Source organism: Bipolaris oryzae (assembly GCF_000523455.1).
Source record: "Bipolaris oryzae ATCC 44560 unplaced genomic scaffold scaffold_45, whole genome shotgun sequence".
Lineage (NCBI taxonomy): Eukaryota > Fungi > Ascomycota > Dothideomycetes > Pleosporales > Pleosporaceae > Bipolaris > Bipolaris oryzae.
In genome coordinates, this window is record NW_006911321.1 from 123,921 (window position 1) to 141,895 (window position 17,975).

The following is a 17,975-nucleotide window of genomic DNA, read 5'->3' on the forward strand; positions in this document are numbered from 1 at the left end:
GGCGGAAATAATCAGGTTAGATTGCCTAAGCCCACAATCGGTAATTTACACCCACTAATACTTCAATATTATGATATAAAGCTATGGGGTTATATATGAAAGAGAAACGGGAACAATTATGGCAATATCAACACTATATCAGCTTGCACAGTACAGCCATGCGTCGATACATGCAGTAACATAACGTCATCGCAGGTTCTAAAGGAGGTAGAGCAGTCGCCATGAAGATCAGCCCTGCCTATGAAAACAAGAGTTCGTAGTAGCAGCTTACTGGCTGACGGTTGTATTTCAGCTAAAGTCAACAGTGAGATAACGCGACTCTCGCTGTGTTGATTCCAGACACAGCTACCTAGCGTGACGGTTCGAGATAGAGAGCACGTGTGCAAAAATATTGTAGGGGATGATAGACGTGCAGTTCACCGAGATGTCACTCCCTAGAACTCTTCCATAAAAATATGCCCGATGAACTCTTCCCAACAAAATATCCCGATGAAAGCGCGCCGTTGTTTTGATGTTCGCATGCTCGGTCACGGCAGCGCAAATGCGCAAGGCGAGAGTTGGAGGCCCGTGTGGACGCTAGTTCCAAAACGGCTTGCTAAGCGGATCTACACACTTTGGTTTCTCGCTCATTGACGACTTTGAGATTTCCCACGACAACCTCCTACTCACATCAACACCGTCGCCATGGGTAGGGTAATTCGCAACCAGCGTAAGGGTCGCGGATCCATCTTCACGGCCAACACCCGCCTGAACAAGAACCCCGCCCAGTTCCGCACGCTCGACTACGTATGTTCCGCCGCCCGCGACCTATGGCAAAATTGGGATACGCATACACTGGGAACGGAGGGCTAACGGGTACAGGCTGAGCGCAATGGATACATCCGGGGTGTCGTAAAGGAGATCGTCCACGACTCTGGTCGTGGTGAGTAGCTGGTGCCCGAATGCGGAATTCAGGACTTCCAATTGACCAATTTTTGAACAGGCGCTCCTCTTGCCAGGGTTTCTTTCCGTAACCCCTACAAGTTCAAGCACGACACTGAGACCTTCATCGCCAACGAGGGAATGTACACCGGCCAGGTCAGTATTTGGAAATCTCCGCATGGAATCATGCGCGGGGGGAGAATGGTATACTGACACCCACCCAAGTTCATCTACGCCGGAAAGAACGCTGCTCTCACCATCGGCAACGTTCTTCCCCTCCACTCCGTCCCCGAAGGTACCGTCCTCACCAACGTCGAAGACAAGAACGGTGACCGTGGTGCGCTCGGCCGTACCTCCGGTAACTACGTTACTGTCATTGGCCACAACCCCGATGAGGGCAAGACCCGTGTCAAGCTCCCATCCGGTGCCAAGAAGGTTCTTCCCAGCTCATGCCGTGGTATGGTCGGTATCGTTGCTGGAGGTGGCCGTACAGACAAGCCTCTCATGAAGGCGTCGCGCGCCAAGCACAAGGTACGCTTTATTTTAACTTGAATTGATGAGATTCGTTTGCTAACAAAAACATAGTTCGCTGCCAAGCGCAACAGCTGGCCCAAGACTCGTGGTGTTGCCATGAACCCCGTCGACCATCCCCACGGTGGTGGTAACCACCAGCATATCGGTAAAGCCTCGACCATCTCCCGATACGCCACCCAGGGTCAAAAGGCCGGTCTTATTGCGGCGCGGAGGACAGGTCTGCTCCGTGGTACTCAGAAGACAAAGGACTAGAGTGGTTTTCTGTGATGTGGCGGCGTTTTTCAACGACAGGAACGACGATGATGCGGTCGGTTATTCTCTCCATACCTCTCTGTGCGGGTGGCCGGGCGTTATAACGAAATGGAAACTTGTCGGCAAGCTAGGCTTTTCCCTACTGTGGCTTGCATGCATGATAGGTTCTTTAGGGAATGTGATTCCGATAAAAATGCATCTGGTCTGTACTTTTGAAAGTGTGTATGTGTGTATGTGCTTGGTGGACATGCTTATTGAAGCTTGGTTTTGTGGTACTGAATGTGTGTAAATAAATTAACATGACACAGTACTATGCCCCACCCATTTCAACGTCTCCATCTATACGTTTACGTGTGTGTCCCTGGTGTCCATCCTGATCACTACCACTGTCATCGTCGCCGTCCTCATCCTCCTCCACATCTGCACTCGCCTTGCTCTTCCTCCTCTTCTTCTTAACACTGTAATCCATGTCCAAGATCCTATAGTGCTTCCTGTCGCTTCCCAAGACCACGATTACCCTTCTGTCCTTTCGCCCGTTCACCACCAACTTGAGCGGCGTAAAGCGGCCTTCGAAGACGTGGCGCGTATGCTTTTCCACATCCTCGGGTGTCACAGGGATGGTGTGTCGAGAGGAATGCACCACGGGTTTGCCTTGAGGGAGGAGGCAGGAGGGGATTGAGGATGGGGAGGAGAGGGGGGTGAATGATATCAGCTGTTCTTTTTGATGGTGTTGCTGGTGCTGATGTTGCTGCTTATGCGTCGGTTGTGACATGGTAGTGTGTGTATAAGGCAGAGAGACGATGATGTTGGTTGGTTTGGAATGTTTCTTACGGTCACTATCTGACGGGGAGAGTTGCAAGAGGATAAGCATGTTTTCGTCGTCTGCGAATTTGGCGTCGAGGATCTTGGTTGAAGAGTCGGCTCCATTGCTGAAGTCTAGTGTGGATATGGCGTGCGAGTGCAGATCGCGCGTTAGGTGGGATATACTCTGGGTGTGGGTGAGGCGGTGGATGTGCAAGTGGGTTGGCGTGGAGTTTGAGGAGAAAAGGATGTAGGTTGATATGGTATCGGAGGAGGTTTCTTGAGAAGGCTTCTTTAGATGTTAGTATGTCGATTGAGGTTGGATTTGGGGAGTATTTTTCTTACCTCGGATACCATTCGCATATCCGCCACAATGTTCGATTCCTCATCTTCAGCTCCCATATCTTCGAGAACAAGACCCGAGTCCATTTGGATATTGGCCTGCTGCCACTTGCTTACTTGCTTTAGCAAGCCCGTCACACCTGTTGCCAAATGTCGTAGTACATGTTCCAAACACAGTGCCTCTTCCTTGAACGTCGCGCCTTCTTTCAGCAACGCAATCGCCCTCTTTGTGTCTTCATAACTTGCTGCCTCCTTCTCTCGACTTTTAGGATTCAATTGAGCTTCCGGTCCTAGGTAGAGAGCAACATCAGATTTGGTGAGGCCATACTGAATATACGCAAGGACTTGTGATACGTCGACTCCAGGATCCCGTTGCTCCATTTCTACACGCGATTGAGATTCCGGCTCTGTTGCCTGAAAATCAATAGTAAAGCGCAGCCACTTGCTGAAGCTGTGAAATTGGCGCTTCTCTTCCGTTGCATAGAGCATAGCGGTATGAGCGAGCAGCCTCATATTTTTCAGCGTTTCTAAAAGGGCCGAGAAGTCGGTGATAGGTCCGCTGAAGATCCAGTCTCGGTCATGAAACTGCGCGAGACCGCGCAAACGTGATATGACAATAGAGCAGCGGTCCAAGGCTGGGATGAGGTTTTCGTGAAGAAGAGCAAGAAGTGTTGTAAAGGATGACGTGACAGTCGTGTCCCAACGCTTATGGCCTGCTTCTGCCAGCTCGTCGACCAGCCATTCTTTCATTGTAGGGTTGCAGTTTCCCGTACATGCTATGTGGAACAGATTCGTGACCAGGTCGCCCAACTCTTTCTCCTCGAGTGTTTCGCTTATGTTCATCATGAACTTGCGCGGCAAATCTTGCGCGTGTTTGAAGAAAGCTCTGACTCGTTGCAGGGTTTGCGTGATATATAGTAGAAGGTTCTGTAGCTGCGAGGTTTTTGCGGCTATGAGGTGTAGGTAGATTCCCGCGGTAGGGATGAAGTTCAGGGTGAGTGGAACAAATGCAATGCTCTTTCTTGCCGGTGAAGCGGCAGAGATTGTCCGTATCAAAAGGCTATGGGTACAGCTATACGGATGGCTTGCATGTAATAGCGGCATATGTAGTGTGTTCCATGCCTTTGGTAGTTGGACGTTGACCGTTTCTAGCGAATCGTATATTGACGGATGTACGGTCCCTCGGTCAGACAAACGGATGAACATGTCGACAGAGTTATGGTCCTTCAGGTGATGTGAATGCAGCAATGAATCCACCTCGGCTTGAGAACCAAACGCACCAGAATCTGCCTGCGATATGCGCATGAAAGGTAGTGCTGGTGGGAGCGGTATCGCAGGAAGCTTGGGCAATAGTGCTTCCGTGTCCATCATGGCAAGTTGATCTGGTAGGTCGGGTGCAATATCCAAAGTTTGGAAATCAGGCTGTCGTTGTAGGAAGTCCTCCAACGTTGTGTCATCCTTGAAAGCATCCCAATCTTCGGTTGTAGGGTTCCCAAATGCATCAGTCTTCTCAGATGTGGCGCCACTTGTCTTTGACATCAACCCTGTCCTCTTTTTTACAGCATCGACATTGATAAAGTTCAGACCCCAGCCCATACACTTGACCCGTGCTGGAGCTTCTTCTGTCATGCTACTATTTCCTTCATCGACATCCGGTAGCATGACATCTTTGTGCGTAACCTTGCCCGTTTCTGCACTGATCAGGTCTGTGCTCCCATCGCTCCAACTAACAGCGATACTTTTGCCGTTGAATTCCCACTGCATCGCATCCACGGACACATCGTCGCTCTTTCTTTTCAGACCAAAGGCTCTTTGGCCGTTGATTCTGTAGACATCCAGACTCTCTTCATCTGTGACTACGGCAACAAGATCCATGCTAGGGCAGTAGGATATCAGATGCGGGTGAATTGGATGCAGTAGGGTCTTTTCCGCCTGCTGTAAAAGCTGCGGTTCTTTGGGTGGGCTTGCAGTCGCCATGATTGCTGATTTGTTGGCCTCGAGGGCCGTTGTGTGAAAGGGCAAGAAGTTGGGTGTGTGTATTCAGTGCTTATGATTTGTTTGTAAAAGCGCGTTCTAGTCTGAACATGACTAGCGCAGTCGCGCTATCACGTTCGCAGACTACTCGTGCCTTGTCACGCCAAAGAAGACGCGGGGCAAAATTCTGGTAGGTGGCACTTTGACACAGTAGCCGCAATCCCCATCTGGCCGCCTCGGCTTCATGGTTGCATAAACGTGCGCATCCTGATGATTAGGAATATGAATGTCTGATATTCATCTGTGGAGAAATGATACCCAGCATAATCGCCGGGATTCCTCTGGGTATCCATGTCATGCTATCGTAGTACAAATACAAATGGCCGGCACCTTTATCTCGGGGGCCATCTCCCAATCCCTCAAACCCATACTGCAACAAGAGCCGTAAACGCCACTGTGCGGTGTAATGTGTTGCACAAACCACATCTAATTCCCAAATCACGAAACGGGCAAGACAGACCCACGTACAACCCAGGATAGCAAAATTCTCTATGCAAACACTCTCATGGTCCTTCTATCGACGCGCTGAATGATTCCTCTTTGGTTGCACAGACTCTTTCTGTACCCGCCCTCTGCCTGTCCCACTGAGTCTGCCACTCAGCCGCGTCTCCTCATCAAAGCTGGGCCGCTTTGTGTTGCGACCGCTCTCCAGATCGTCATCGCTATCACCGGCAAGATCGCCCAGCTCGAACTGGTTCTCAGCATCGTAATCGTGCATCAGAGCGCTCCTGTCTCCTACGTCTGCATAGCTAGACCTGCTGTTTCGGATAACGCCATTCGACTGGTGCTCGTAAGGATCTCCGCTGCGTCGCGATTGCATACTACGTCTTGTAGGGAAGCCAGAAATGGCATCAGATGGCGGACCGTCGAATCGAGAGCCAAGTGCTGGATCGGCGCAGGGGTCTTCGCGGGATAGGTTGAGAAGGTATACGCCAGAAAAGATAATAAGAAAACCACAAAGGAGAGAAATGGTGTTGACCGCAGACGTGGTGTTGAAACCTTGGAACAAAAGACATGAAGCAACAAGTGTACAGGTTGTAAAAGTAACATAGTAAAGGGGGTTCACGCTGAGTCGCAAAAGTCAGCACATACGCAAGGGAGCTTGAAGCATGGAGACGTACATGTTTGTGGAAAACTGGCTCAGTGCCTTGTTGAAGTAGTTCATCTGAGTGAGGATGCACCCCACTACCAAGATGACGAAGACGTATGTCGAGGGATGCGTGAACTGGTTGTTGCCCGCAAATGTCATCTTGAGCGCAATACCGAAAGCCTTGATGAACATGATGGAAACGGAGCCGGAGGTGGAGCAGATGGAAAGGTAAATGAGGGGGTTCTTGCGACCGTACTTGGGCGCGATCTTGTAGATCATGAAGACACAGAAGACGACGCAGAAGGCGCAGTAGAAGAGGAAGCCTGTAGTCATGCCTTGTTAGTCGCTGCTGTACAAAAGCACATGAGAAAGCTGGGATGTATGCGTACCAGGCTGTAGAGCAAGGTCCAGAATCTCCTCAACCGACTGAACTTCCTTGTCCGGCGGGGCGTGTAGTACGATGATGACGGAGCCGATCAGACATATGGCGCAGCCAATCTTTCCCAAACGACCCAATTGTTCGTCCAAAAAGTACGAGCCGAGGACAGCACCAATGAGGACGGAGAGAGCTCCGAGGGGGGTCACGAGGATGGCGGGGGCGAAGGCATAGGCAGCGAAATTGAATATTTCACCGAGTACCACTGTAGAGCAAGTCAGCGGTGCAAAGGGCAGTGACAGCGTGTCGCGACGTAGTGTAGGCGCACTCACTTGTGATGATGCCTGCCCACCACACGGGGTTCTGGAGATATCCAAAGCCGTCGCCGTCGAAGCCATGCTTCTCGATGGAGGCATTGAGGCCCTTCTTGGTAATTACAAAACTTGCGCCGATGGCCAGGGACGAACTCATGGCCAGCATGAGCCCTATGTATCTGGCGTCACAGTCAGTGGGCCGTCGTCGCTGGGGGCAGGGCGGTGCGGGCGCATAACGTACTTGTCTTCCACCATGATGGCGCCGTGTAGAGGTCTATGCGACCTGTCTCAGCGGAATCGCGACCAGATGATGGAGGGAGGAGTGGCCGGGTCGGGGTGCAAGACTGGAGACGAAGAGGAGGGTGTGAGGGTGTGTGTGTGTGTGTGCGCGGTGGAAGCAGCTGTGTACGGGGTCCGACGTTAGGGTGGGTTGGGGAGCGCAGCGTGGCGTGGCGGCGGGCTAGGCGCAGAGGTGCAGTGTGGGCGCAGGCGGGTTATCGATAGGCCTCGGTATCGTGGCCTGGAGTGCCCAACAGAGCAACGCGGCGGCTACCGTCTTGCGCTATTGGTAATGGCGTGTGCAGAGGGTGCTGAGGAGGCGACGCTGCAGCAGCAACGATGCAGTCTGAGTCGGGAATGCTGGCGCAGAGGCGTTGCGTGTTTCACCAAAGCACGGCCAAGGACCCTGTGCCTGTCTGTGTCGTGCCGAGCAAAGACGACCTGGAAACGAGCGGACGAAACGAACACACGCAGATGTGATCAAGGCAGCAGGCGAAGTCGTCACAGTCGTGGTAATGGGAGTGGCTAGTGGTGGTGGTACAAATGGAGAGAACAGTAGCAGCAACAGCAGCAGTAGTAGTACATAAGGAGCAGCGTCAAGGCCAGAAAAAGAAAACAACAAGCGAGCGTGGTGTCAAGGCAAGAAAGGTTGCGCGTATGCGAGAGTGGCCATATGTACTTGGTATTGGTGCGCCGGCGGAACAGGCTGGACATGGACAGTCTGCGCCAACAAGGAGAAACACCTGTCGGGCCTTGCCTTGGCTTGTCTGCCGGCCATCGTAACCAGGTGGCGTGCCACACGTCTACGAGTCCGAGTCCCCCGACGCGCCAGTGTCAGCCCCCCCAACGTTTCACGGCCGATTCACTCAACGCCAAGGTCATAGCTTGCCGATCCCCTCGTCACGCAGTCGACGCGGCCTCTGTCTCCTGCAATGTCGCCCTACTCTACTCTACTTACTTGCACTCTATCAACAAGACGCCCAACCATTCATCTGCCTCCGGATTGCCCAGACTCCTTGGCCTCGACTCAATGTGCACCCTCTCCTCTTGCCATATACCCTCGTACATATCTCCACCACGTCGCCAGCTGAGGCTGTCGATAATGTTTAAAAAAAAACTGCGCCTCGTCATGCCGTCCTTAGTCGCCCCAAAATAGCAGGCCTCGTAACCCTCTTCCCCACAACCTGGTCGGAAAATATGGAGAGCCTAGGCCATTCGTGTCATCATCGCCTGCAACCGGAACCTAATTTCTTAGGCCACGCTGAGCAATCGTCACAAAGCTGCAAATAGTCCCACGCCCACATTAGCCTTGCAGTCTTCCATTGAGAGCCCCATCGTGTCTCTACATCCCTATGACTACCTTGGGAAAAAAGCAAAAAGTGCCTCCAAGCACTTGGGTATATCGCTCAAACTGCCTCGCCCCCCTCTATCCCCCCCTCCCCCTCCAGAACCAAACCACCATGCAAACAACGTCACGTCACTCCTTGTCCGCACTACAAATCAATCGCCGTCCAACAGAAACCAATGCAGAAATCACAATCCGGGAAGGTGGTGCCGGGGTATAACAAAGGAAAATCGCCAGAGATTACCTTCCCTCTTACCTTTTGCCCCTCAACAAAACCAGAAAAAACTATCTCAAAATCTCGTCGTGCGTTGCAATGTCGGTCCTACAGTTAGTGTACACTTGTATTAGCTCAAATTTGGGTGGATTCCAGCACTGCATGTCCATGTAGCTGCTTGTTAGTATGTCTGAAGACCCAAAGACTCAGAGGATGGGGCGCCTTCACACTCGTGCGCGTTTGGCGTCTACATGTACAAAGTCAGCGCTTGCCTTTCGCTTCAAAGCTAACCAGGTCATCATCGTACCTATTGAGTCGGATGCAATGTCCACTCCGTGTCCAGCCTCGTCAATAGATCGCTTGTGTCCTTGTGAAGACACATCATGGGCGTCGGTAGACGAGGCCGGCGTAGGATCTGCAGCCGAAGACGTTGCACTGTCGAGCTGTCCAGCCACGCCATCCTCTTCATCTGGAGCCTCGACATTGTTGTATTCATGTCCCGTCGTCGTCTCTGCAACGTCTTGGCCTAGGCCCTGATCGACAGTCCACTGCGCATTGTCCATGTCCAAAACATCATGCGCCATCGTCGAGTAATCGCCATCCGTAGCAGTGTTTTCACCGCCATCTACATCTTCTCCATTTGTGAATTCCACCTCTGCTTGTTGTTCCAAGTTCTGGTATTCATAGTCGCCATAGTCTTGGTTAGCATCGCCATCAAACTCAAACTTGGTCGTGTCATTTTGGACTTCATCCGATTGCGACTCATCGGGGTCGACTTCTTCAAGGGCTGCAAGTTCTTCATCGTATTGCCAATATTCATTGGGATCGGTGTCGTAGTCCTGCTCGGCGTCGACGTCGGGGTCCTCTGTAGTGTCGAGACTGCCTTGGTCCTCGTCTCCGTTTGTTTGCTGGCCAACACTTGGTGATCCTGCAGTAGGTGACTGCTTCTCTGCATTGGATGTCTCGTCGCCTTGCACAGTGGCAGGCGAGGGCGAAGGCTCAGTGTGAGTTGCTTCTTCAACCTCCTCGACAGCAGCCGACTCCTCGTCCTCCCCATCGCTATAATCAATAATGTCGCCTTGCTCTTGCAAGCGACGAGCCTCCAGTTCCGCTGCAGTCTGCTCATCAGACTGTGAGCGTGTCTGTTCAGTGTAGCCTTCAACCCTGTGTGGGTCTGTAGAGACTTCACTGGAACTAGGAGGCTGTGGTGCGTGATACATATCGTCATCCTTTTCATGGCCTCCGATGGACACGTTTTCAGTAGCAGTCTCTACGTTTTCGCCAACCTCAACACCCCCTTCCTCGACAGAGTCTTGCGTGCCATCATCTTCATGGCCATACTCCTGGCCAGGATCTTGCTGGGGTTCAACTGCTGCGTAAGTCTGTTCATCAGGGTTGTCTTGATCCTCTGGCTCAGGTTGGTCTCCTGCATGCACTTGGACATCGACGTCTTGCGGGGCCTGGTTTTCAATATTGCTTTGCTCGTTTGCATCTTCCGCGGGCCTTGCGTCATTCGAATCTTCCTCATAAGTTTGCCCGTTTGAACCTCCCTCTTGTGATTGCTCACTCGCATCTCTCTCGTGGCTGTCGCCCTCATCATCCCCGTGTTGCTGCTCCTGCTCCTGCTCCTGCTCCTGCTCCTGCTCCTGCTCCTGCTCCCGTTCTTGCCCCTCAGTGTCCCATTCGGTATTTTCCTCGACTGGAAGATCAAGAGGTGCAGTATGAAAGTTAGTCTCGCCTGCAGCAATAGCAGCTTCGAGCCCAGAGTAGCCACGTCCGTTGTCAGCATATCTTGCTATGTCTGCGAGCAAGGTAGCGAAGCGTGGGCGATACATCAAAGTCACGTAAAACGAGTCTGGATCGTTGTTACCATCTTGTTCATGGAGCACATGGTAATAGCCCACGAGGCGTTCGAGGGAGATGGCTACACAAGCCGTGTTCTCTTCAAATAGCTCCATGTTTTGAAAGTGATCAAAACGGAAGCCAATTTCCATTCCATTCAGCACCTCGTGGCCCAGTGCTGAACGACATGCTTGGAAAAGATCTGACATGCTCGTTTTGGCCACTGACACGTCAGTAAGGAGCCAATCCCCACTGTTTTCATAGTCATGCTGCTTGAAAAGCCATAGCTCTTCGCCCATGCAATTCACGGTGACAGGTGGTAGCTGCTGGAAAGAAGCATCTTCCTCATGTTGATTGACTTGAGCAGATTCATCATGATCATGGCTCGGAGGTTCCATGTGATTGTGGCCACTTTCGGCACTTGCATGCTCTCCTTGGTCTTTGAGCGCAATGCCGCCGTCCTCGCCATCAGTCTGAGCATCCTCTTCATTGGGATCAGCTGACCGAGCACGGAGTGAGTTCTCATTATTATCACCTTTCGTGCTCCCGTCAGCAACGACGTCAGGGTGCGCATATGGGCTCTGTGAGTTTTTGCTTGTGTTCGTGGACATCAGGGCTTGTAAATCAGCAGGTATTTCGTCTTGTTGAACTGGTGCATCCTGCGCCTGGAGTGGTTCGTTTTGCTGAGCAGACGCATCATGGGTCTCAAAGGGTTCATCTTGCTGAACAGGCACATTCTGAATCTCAGACGGTTCGTCTTGCTGAGTAGGTGCATCCTGGACCGGGCCCGGTTCATCTTGCATAGAATCATGTTGCTGTAACCAGGGTGAACGAAGAGCTGTATCGTGGTAATCATCGTCCTCTTCAGAATAGTCAAGCAGGTCTTCATCTTGGACTTCGGCTTCCGCCTGAGTCGCGACGGTGTCGGTTGCAGCGGGCTGTTCGGCGACGGTGTCGGCATCAACGTCAACATCCACATCGACGTCTTGATCTTGGTAACTATAGTCCTCTTCGATGACATCCTCCTGGTCGACCATGTAATCATCATTGTCACCGCCGGGTGCTTGGGCATCCATGCCACTCGCCGAAGCAGCGTCGCCGATAGAGACATCATCATCCGGGCCATACGGAGGCGGAGGCTCTAAATCCAATTCGATGTCACCATCGTTGTAGCCGAGAATGCCATCGTCCGAGTGCAAGTCCATGTCATCGGCTGCAGTAATGTCGAAACTAGGCGTGGGATGCGTAGTAGCAGCCATGATAGCTGTGGGGTGGCGACAAAGGGGTTTGCGGGTTTAGGTATGTGTATCGGTCGAAACGCGTAGATAAAGGAGCGTGGGGAGCGCGTCAGAGCTTGGTGCAAGTCACAAGGTGGCGATGCAACAAAGGGCAACACCGGGACGCAAACTGGATAGTGGTTGCACTGTGGCAAATGAAAGCTAGAATCGCATGGTGAGGCGGTCTCTGATAGTTTTGCAGTCGTGAAGATGTGGACTGGGTGAGGGTGAGGGTGAGGAGGACAGTGGAAATGAGACAAAGTGCGCACAGCGGTGTTGGCGCTAGTACGGGAAAGAAGACTGGTGGGAGCGGGCAAGTGGCAGCAGAACGTGTGCAGTACGTGTACTTGTTGTAGACCTATCGGAAAAGCCGGAGTGGCCAGTGATTCTGTCGTGTTGGTTTAGGGTTGCAATTCTGAGCGCGCAAGAGTGGCTGTCTAGATGCGGGTTTCGCAGTTGAAGAGTTGCTGGTGATGACTAGAGGGCATGGGCCGGAGAGGCTACTTAACAATGGCAGCCGGCGCTAGGCAAATGCGGGTGCACGTGACTCCAGGTGTCCACTTGGAACCTCCAGGTGTTGCGACTGGGTGCAGCTGCACCTTAGAGGCGGTGCCTGTCAACTTATCTTCGTAATACCCAGAGACAATTTGCCTGGTCTTGTAACCACTTTTGGCTGGCTCTGCTATACTTTGTTCCTGGAACCTGCCTTCAAGATACGCCTGCTGTCTTGAACAACTGTCCGTCTCAATAATATTCCCCACCATCTCCAGCAACGCGGCTACACGTCCACAACCTTACCACCCAAGTCACCACTACTTCCCAGCCTCTCCCGCCTTCCTCCCAACACAATCAGGTAGACATTAGCCACAATGGTATGCAATTGTACACGACACATGGCAGTCGACCCTCTGTCCACCCGCACCAAGCTGACGAAGCCAGGTGGTCCTCGCGGCTTCAATATGCACAAGAGGCGGCAAGGCAGTCCTCTCGCGCCAATTTCGAGAAATGCAGCGCTCCCGGATTGAGGCTCTTCTCGCTTCTTTCCCCAAGCTCGCCGACAGTGGAACCCAGCATACCACCTGCGAACAGGACAACGTGCGCTATGTCTACCAGCCCCTCGACGAACTTTACATGGTCTTGATCACCAACCTGCAATCCAACATCCTCCAAGACATCAACACTTTGCACCTCTTCGCCCAGGTCTGCTCCTCGATATGCAAGTCTCTCGACGAGCGCGAGATCCTGAAGAACGCTTTCGAGCTTTTGACGGCCTTTGATGAGATTGTCACACTGGGATATAGGGAGAACTTGACCTTGAGCCAGATCAAGACTTTCTTGGACATGGAGTCACACGAGGAGCGTATTCAAGAGATTATCGCACGGAATAAGGAGCTTGAGGCTTCAGAAGAGCGCAAGCGTCGGGCCAAGCAGCTCGAGATGCAGCGCAAGGAGATGTCGAGATCGCAGCGAGCGGGTGGAGGCATGGGAGGAGGTATGGGAAGCGGCATGGGAGGTGGAATGGGTGGTCGATCGCCATCGTATCCCACTTTCACGCCCAGCGTGCCCACGACCAACGTTACCGACACCTACGACTCGTATGAAGCCGAAAAGAAGAAGGCGTCGAGCAAGCCATTGGCTCTCGGCAAGAAGGGCATGCAGCTCGGCAAGAAGAACAAGACCAGTAACATGTATGAGCAAGTGACTGGTGAGGTCGCGCCAGCTGAAGAAGAGCCGCTCGTTGCACCCAAGCCAAGCGCATTCGCTGCAGCAGCCCCAGCAAGCGCACGCCAATCGACCTCCACCGACCGCGAACCCGTCCATATTACCACCAACGAGACCATCTCTGCAAGGCTCGACCGTGAAGGTCTTATCAAGTCGTTTGAAGTCAAGGGCGAGATGCAACTCAAGATCACTGATGCTTCCTTCACACAGGTCAAGCTGGACCTGGCCACGGGAGACACTCGCGGTGCTCAACTTATGACACATCCGAAAGTCGACAAGACAGTTTTCAGGAATGACAAGGTCATCCAGCTTGCCGACACAAGCAAGGGCTTCCCGTCGAACATGGGTATTGGTGTCATGAAGTGGAAGCTGGCACCACGACCAGACGATATCTCGGACCCACCCATCACATTCCGTGTCTGGGTCGAGGACTCTGGCAATATGTACAACATCACAGTCGAGTATGAGCTTACCGGTGGCGACTCGCTCAAGGATGTTACTGTCACCATCCCTTACCAGACGGACGAGCCTAACGTGTCTTCTTTTGATGCTGTCTATGAAGTCAGCGGTGACAGTATTGAGTGGAACATTGGTGCCGTCGATGAGGCGAACAGCTCCGGCAGCTTCGAGTTTGAGGCTCAAGCCGGCAGTGATTCTGAATTCTTCCCCATGAACATTCGCTTCAGCAAGAGCACACCTTTTGTGGATGTAGATGTAAGTCTTTATTACGATCACCATACTTGCCCACGAGGAAACAAGTACAATAGAAAAAGTATACTAATCAAGACTATAGGTCTCGTCTGTGACCCTACTCTCCATGGGCCAAGAGATCAGCTTCTCCAAGGACGTAAAGTCTGTTGCCGAAAACTACACCATCTCATAAACGATATCATGTTTGTGTTGAAGTCGCAAGCGAGATCCAGTATCAGCAGCAAGGGGTGGATGAATATGCTGAAGAGGGTAGCTTCCCTAGGATTTTCTTGGGAAGTCAGATGTAGAGGGGGTCCAGATAGACACTTAAAACTGGAAATGACATGAATTTGTGTTGAAGAAGAAGATTATGACGTGCCCATGTAGGTGGAAACTGATGTATCATTGCATAGTTGCACAGCATATAGTGGTCTTACTATGCAAAGTGGACATGGCATGTATTGAATGTCGGATAAGGAAAGGTATGCTGACCAAGACAAGGATCTCACATACAATACCTCTCTTTTCCACAAAGTCGCCGTTGCATTCCCATGGTGGTTCCGGCTATGCATCATCTGCAAGCAAAACAGTCAAGCATACAACGTGTATGTGTCCCTACATCCACCGCTCTACAAACGCATCACAACAATGCACTTGTACATTTTTCACCACGCACACGTAGCGCAAAAAAACAACAACAACAACAACAACAGGAGATTGCATCAAGATATCCAAAGTTTATATTGCCACCGACTACTCGCTAATCCCCACTGTTACAATAACAACAACGAAAGTTCGTCAATGGTATATATAGTCAAAAAAAGGCTATAGACAGCAAAAAAAAAGGGGGTGAGGGGAAGGGGGTTGCGGTGATAATGCTCAGCCAGCCCCGCCCCTGTAAGAAAAAGAGAAAGAGAGGACAGCGAGGTATCGAAAAAAGAGCAGAGAAAACAAAAGCGGTGCCGGCGGAGGAAGAAGAAGAAGAAGAAGAAGAAGAAGAAAAGTAGTACAAAGATCTAATATAATCGGCCGTTAAGATCAAGTTGAGTAAAAGTCATGATCAGGAGTGTGTGTGTATGTGTGTGTGTCGAACCCTTTCGGCATAAACCTCCATAAAGGACCGTCGGTCGGTCGAGAGGAAGGGGGAGGACATCTAAATAACCGCATCACCCAAGAACCCAAAGTCCTCCATCAACGCATCGAGTCGACTAACCGCACTCTCCCTATGCACGCTAATAGTCCTCTGATGCATAATGTGCTCCACGCTTCTCGCTTCGCTTTCCGCAAGCGTGCTCTTGCTCGTTGTCTCGTCGGCGGGGAGGCTGTACTGGAAGCCGAGGCCGAAGCAGGCGGCTTGGCGGCGGGAGGAGCGGCGGGAGGAGGTGGTGGAGAGGATGTGCGGGGAAGTGGGGGGCGAGGTGAAGAGGTTGGAGTCGAAGGTTGAGATGCGGAGGGAGGATAGGCGGGGTGGGGTGGAGATGCGGTGCGTGGAGGTTGTGTCGTCTTGTTCTTCTTCGTAGTCTTCGTCATTGTTGGAGGAAGAGGAAGAGGAAGTAGAAGGGGAGGACGGGGTGGTTCTGGTTGCGGTTTGGAGCTGGATTTGGGAGAGGAGGCACGAGAGGTGGGTAGGAGAGGAAGGGGTGGGATCAGCGTATGAGTAGCGGATTAAGAGGCCCTGGGGTATGTCGCCATCGCTGTCGTTGCTGGTGAAGGAGCTGAAGGTTGGGGAGAGGACGATTTCGTCTTCGTCTGAGATGGGAGAGTTGTAGCCGATGGAGTCGTTGCTCCAGGTGGAGAAGTGGCTGCGGGCTTTTTGCTCGAATTGCAAATCAAGATCCAAATTCAAGCTGTCCAGGCGCTCTTCGTCGTCGGCTTCTTCGAACTCGTCTTCTGACTGTTCGGCTTCTGAGTTGGTGGTTGGGGAGCGGTTGCAGGCGTACAGGGGTGCGGGTATTAGGTAACGGGGAAGTGCGGGAAGCTCCTTGTCGAGAAGTGACTTCCGGAATGTTGGGTTGGGACGCTCGCCATGGTTAGATGTAGGGCGATCGTCTGGTGTTGGGGCTCCAAGGTAGCTAGAGGGCCGCGATAAGATAGGGGCAGATGGGGTGTCATCCTCCACCACGGTGTCCTTCTCTTGAGGATTTTGCATCAACTTGGGTGAGGTGAGCCATGGATCGTTGGAGAAGAGGTAATGCCGTGTTCGCCGTGTGTCTGCTGAGTTGGCACGAAGTCTGGACTGCTCGACCTGGAATTCGCTGGTAATGATTGATGAGGGCACATGCGATCGTCTGCGCGTGGGGCGCTCCTCGATGGCCGATAGCTCGGCAGGTCCAAAAGCCGAGTCTAGATCAGGGTCCACAGGATGTGATGCCAAGGGAGAGAACTTCTTTCTCAAAGAGGGCAAAGATCGTTGCGGCGTAGTTTCTGGTTGGGCCTCTCGTATTGATTCAACTGATGGACGATACACTGACAAGGGAATGAGGTTGAGATCCTCTCCACCACTGACAAGCACAGGCGAACTAATTTCCAACTCTCTGGGTTTCGATCCACATCGATTTCTCGAGTTGGCTCGTTTCGAGGCCAGCTTGTCTTTCAGGGCCTTGAAGTCTGCGAAGATGGGAGTAGAAGGCAAGTAGGGTGATGCCGATGCACTTCGCGCATGGCGCACATTGTGCGGCGACAAGAAACAATCCATGGGTGCATGTGTCGCAGACCGCGGGGTCCAGGGCGAAGGCAAAGGAAGCGTTGATGCCTCTGGTGTCCCCGCTGGCCGTGAGGAAGGATGCGACCTTGGAGGCGTAGGTGGAACTGGCGTAAGATATCTATCGTTGGGATTACGTGTGAAAGCAGAAGTCGTATCAGAGTTGCTGCGGTTGTGTCCTTCACGAGGTACATCTAGAACGTTGAGGCGTTGACCTGGCAGAAGAGGGCAAAATGTTGTAGATTCCTCAGCAGGGTTGTGTAGCTCCTCATCACCGTCGACCTTGTACTATATTGCTGTCAGCTTGTGAAGCCACTTAGCATAGCAGATAACCTACATAGTACCAATAAGTGCCACCCATCTTAAGTGGTCCGTCGCGTTTTGGTGATTGCTGGGTCAGGTCTCCGTCGCAGATAATGTCAGAAAAAGTAAAGCAACCTTTCCATATATTACGGCCCCCGCGTGAGTCGAGTTCCAGTGGATATGACCGGGTAAAGTTATCCCAGGATCCAAGTAATACTACACTGCGTAGTGCGGCAGGGCAGTGGCTTGATACGAGGGTGAGCGACGGGCACTGAAGTAGGAGGCACTGAGGGGGTAGACATACAAGAGAAAAGTGTGGAGCGTGGTGTTGTCCATGGCCACGATACCGGAAGAATCTAGGCTGATAACGGTAAGGCCTGTCAACTTTGAAGCGCGTATGCGTCTAAGCCCTGGCTCAGTCTGAGGAGTTGCATGGGATCACGAGTATCAAATATAGAAGTCCATGCAGAAGTATGTGTTGGATTGTTTGAGCCTGGTCCTTGTGTATGGCCGCGTCAGAGGAATGTCCAGGAAACGGGGCAAAACAATTCAGTGATTGGTGGGCGGAAGTCAAGCGTTTAGAAGAATGCTGAAACCGAGTCCTCGAGGGTGTATGTCGGATTACGGCGAGGCTGACCGGGGGAGGCACACGCTGCCTGAGGAATGGAGAGCCGGCCTGGGAAATTTCCGCAGCAAACAAAAAAAGCCTCGATGTTTTATGCAGGCTGTTGCCGACCGGCAGCACAGTGTTGGATTGTGGAGACTGAGGCTCAGATGGGGAGGGCCAAGATTGGTGGGTTTGGCGCCTGTGGATGATGTTGGTATATAGGTGGTGAGGGAGGATGCAGACTGAGCGCTTAGCATCGACGTCCAAATCGCTGAAATGTCGGCTAAGTGAAACACTCTATGCGAAACCGGCCGAGGGCCTGTGTATACTG

At 52.2% G+C, this 17,975-nt stretch overlaps 6 protein-coding genes across 6 annotated transcripts; 2 read left to right on the plus strand and 4 right to left on the minus strand.

Moving 5' to 3' along the window:
* Nucleotides 1–684: 684 nt before the first annotated feature.
* Nucleotides 685–1,707, plus strand: COCMIDRAFT_4310 (uncharacterized protein; the record flags this gene model as incomplete). Its single annotated transcript, XM_007688625.1, has 5 exons — nt 685–786; nt 862–922; nt 983–1,077; nt 1,147–1,452; nt 1,507–1,707. The coding sequence occupies 5 exons, from the start codon at nt 685–687 to the stop codon at nt 1,705–1,707; spliced, it is 765 nt and encodes a 254-aa protein (XP_007686815.1).
* Nucleotides 1,708–2,017: 310 nt separating this feature from the next.
* COCMIDRAFT_92220 (uncharacterized protein) lies at nt 2,018–4,827 on the minus strand (the record flags this gene model as incomplete). The annotated part of the gene is made up of 2 exons (XM_007688671.1): nt 2,018–2,800; nt 2,854–4,827. 2 exons carry the CDS (start codon nt 4,825–4,827, stop codon nt 2,018–2,020), a joined length of 2,757 nt encoding a protein of 918 aa, XP_007686861.1.
* Nucleotides 4,828–5,398: 571 nt separating this feature from the next.
* COCMIDRAFT_25369 (uncharacterized protein) lies at nt 5,399–6,919 on the minus strand (the record flags this gene model as incomplete). The annotated part of the gene is made up of 5 exons (XM_007688631.1): nt 5,399–5,951; nt 6,006–6,297; nt 6,364–6,615; nt 6,683–6,843; nt 6,906–6,919. The coding sequence occupies 5 exons, from the start codon at nt 6,917–6,919 to the stop codon at nt 5,399–5,401; spliced, it is 1,272 nt and encodes a 423-aa protein (XP_007686821.1).
* A 1,807-nt stretch (nt 6,920–8,726) lies between these two features.
* On the minus strand, nt 8,727–11,603 carry COCMIDRAFT_4313 (uncharacterized protein; the record flags this gene model as incomplete). The annotated part of the gene is made up of 2 exons (XM_007688626.1): nt 8,727–8,749; nt 8,810–11,603. The coding sequence occupies 2 exons, from the start codon at nt 11,601–11,603 to the stop codon at nt 8,727–8,729; spliced, it is 2,817 nt and encodes a 938-aa protein (XP_007686816.1).
* Nucleotides 11,604–12,490: 887 nt separating this feature from the next.
* COCMIDRAFT_25371 (uncharacterized protein) lies at nt 12,491–14,226 on the plus strand (the record flags this gene model as incomplete). The annotated part of the gene is made up of 3 exons (XM_007688632.1): nt 12,491–12,493; nt 12,561–14,057; nt 14,137–14,226. 3 exons carry the CDS (start codon nt 12,491–12,493, stop codon nt 14,224–14,226), a joined length of 1,590 nt encoding a protein of 529 aa, XP_007686822.1.
* A 960-nt stretch (nt 14,227–15,186) lies between these two features.
* On the minus strand, nt 15,187–17,373 carry COCMIDRAFT_92329 (uncharacterized protein; the record flags this gene model as incomplete). The annotated part of the gene is made up of 3 exons (XM_007688672.1): nt 15,187–17,022; nt 17,072–17,282; nt 17,342–17,373. The coding sequence occupies 3 exons, from the start codon at nt 17,371–17,373 to the stop codon at nt 15,187–15,189; spliced, it is 2,079 nt and encodes a 692-aa protein (XP_007686862.1).
* Between the last annotated feature and the right edge of the window lie 602 nt (nt 17,374–17,975).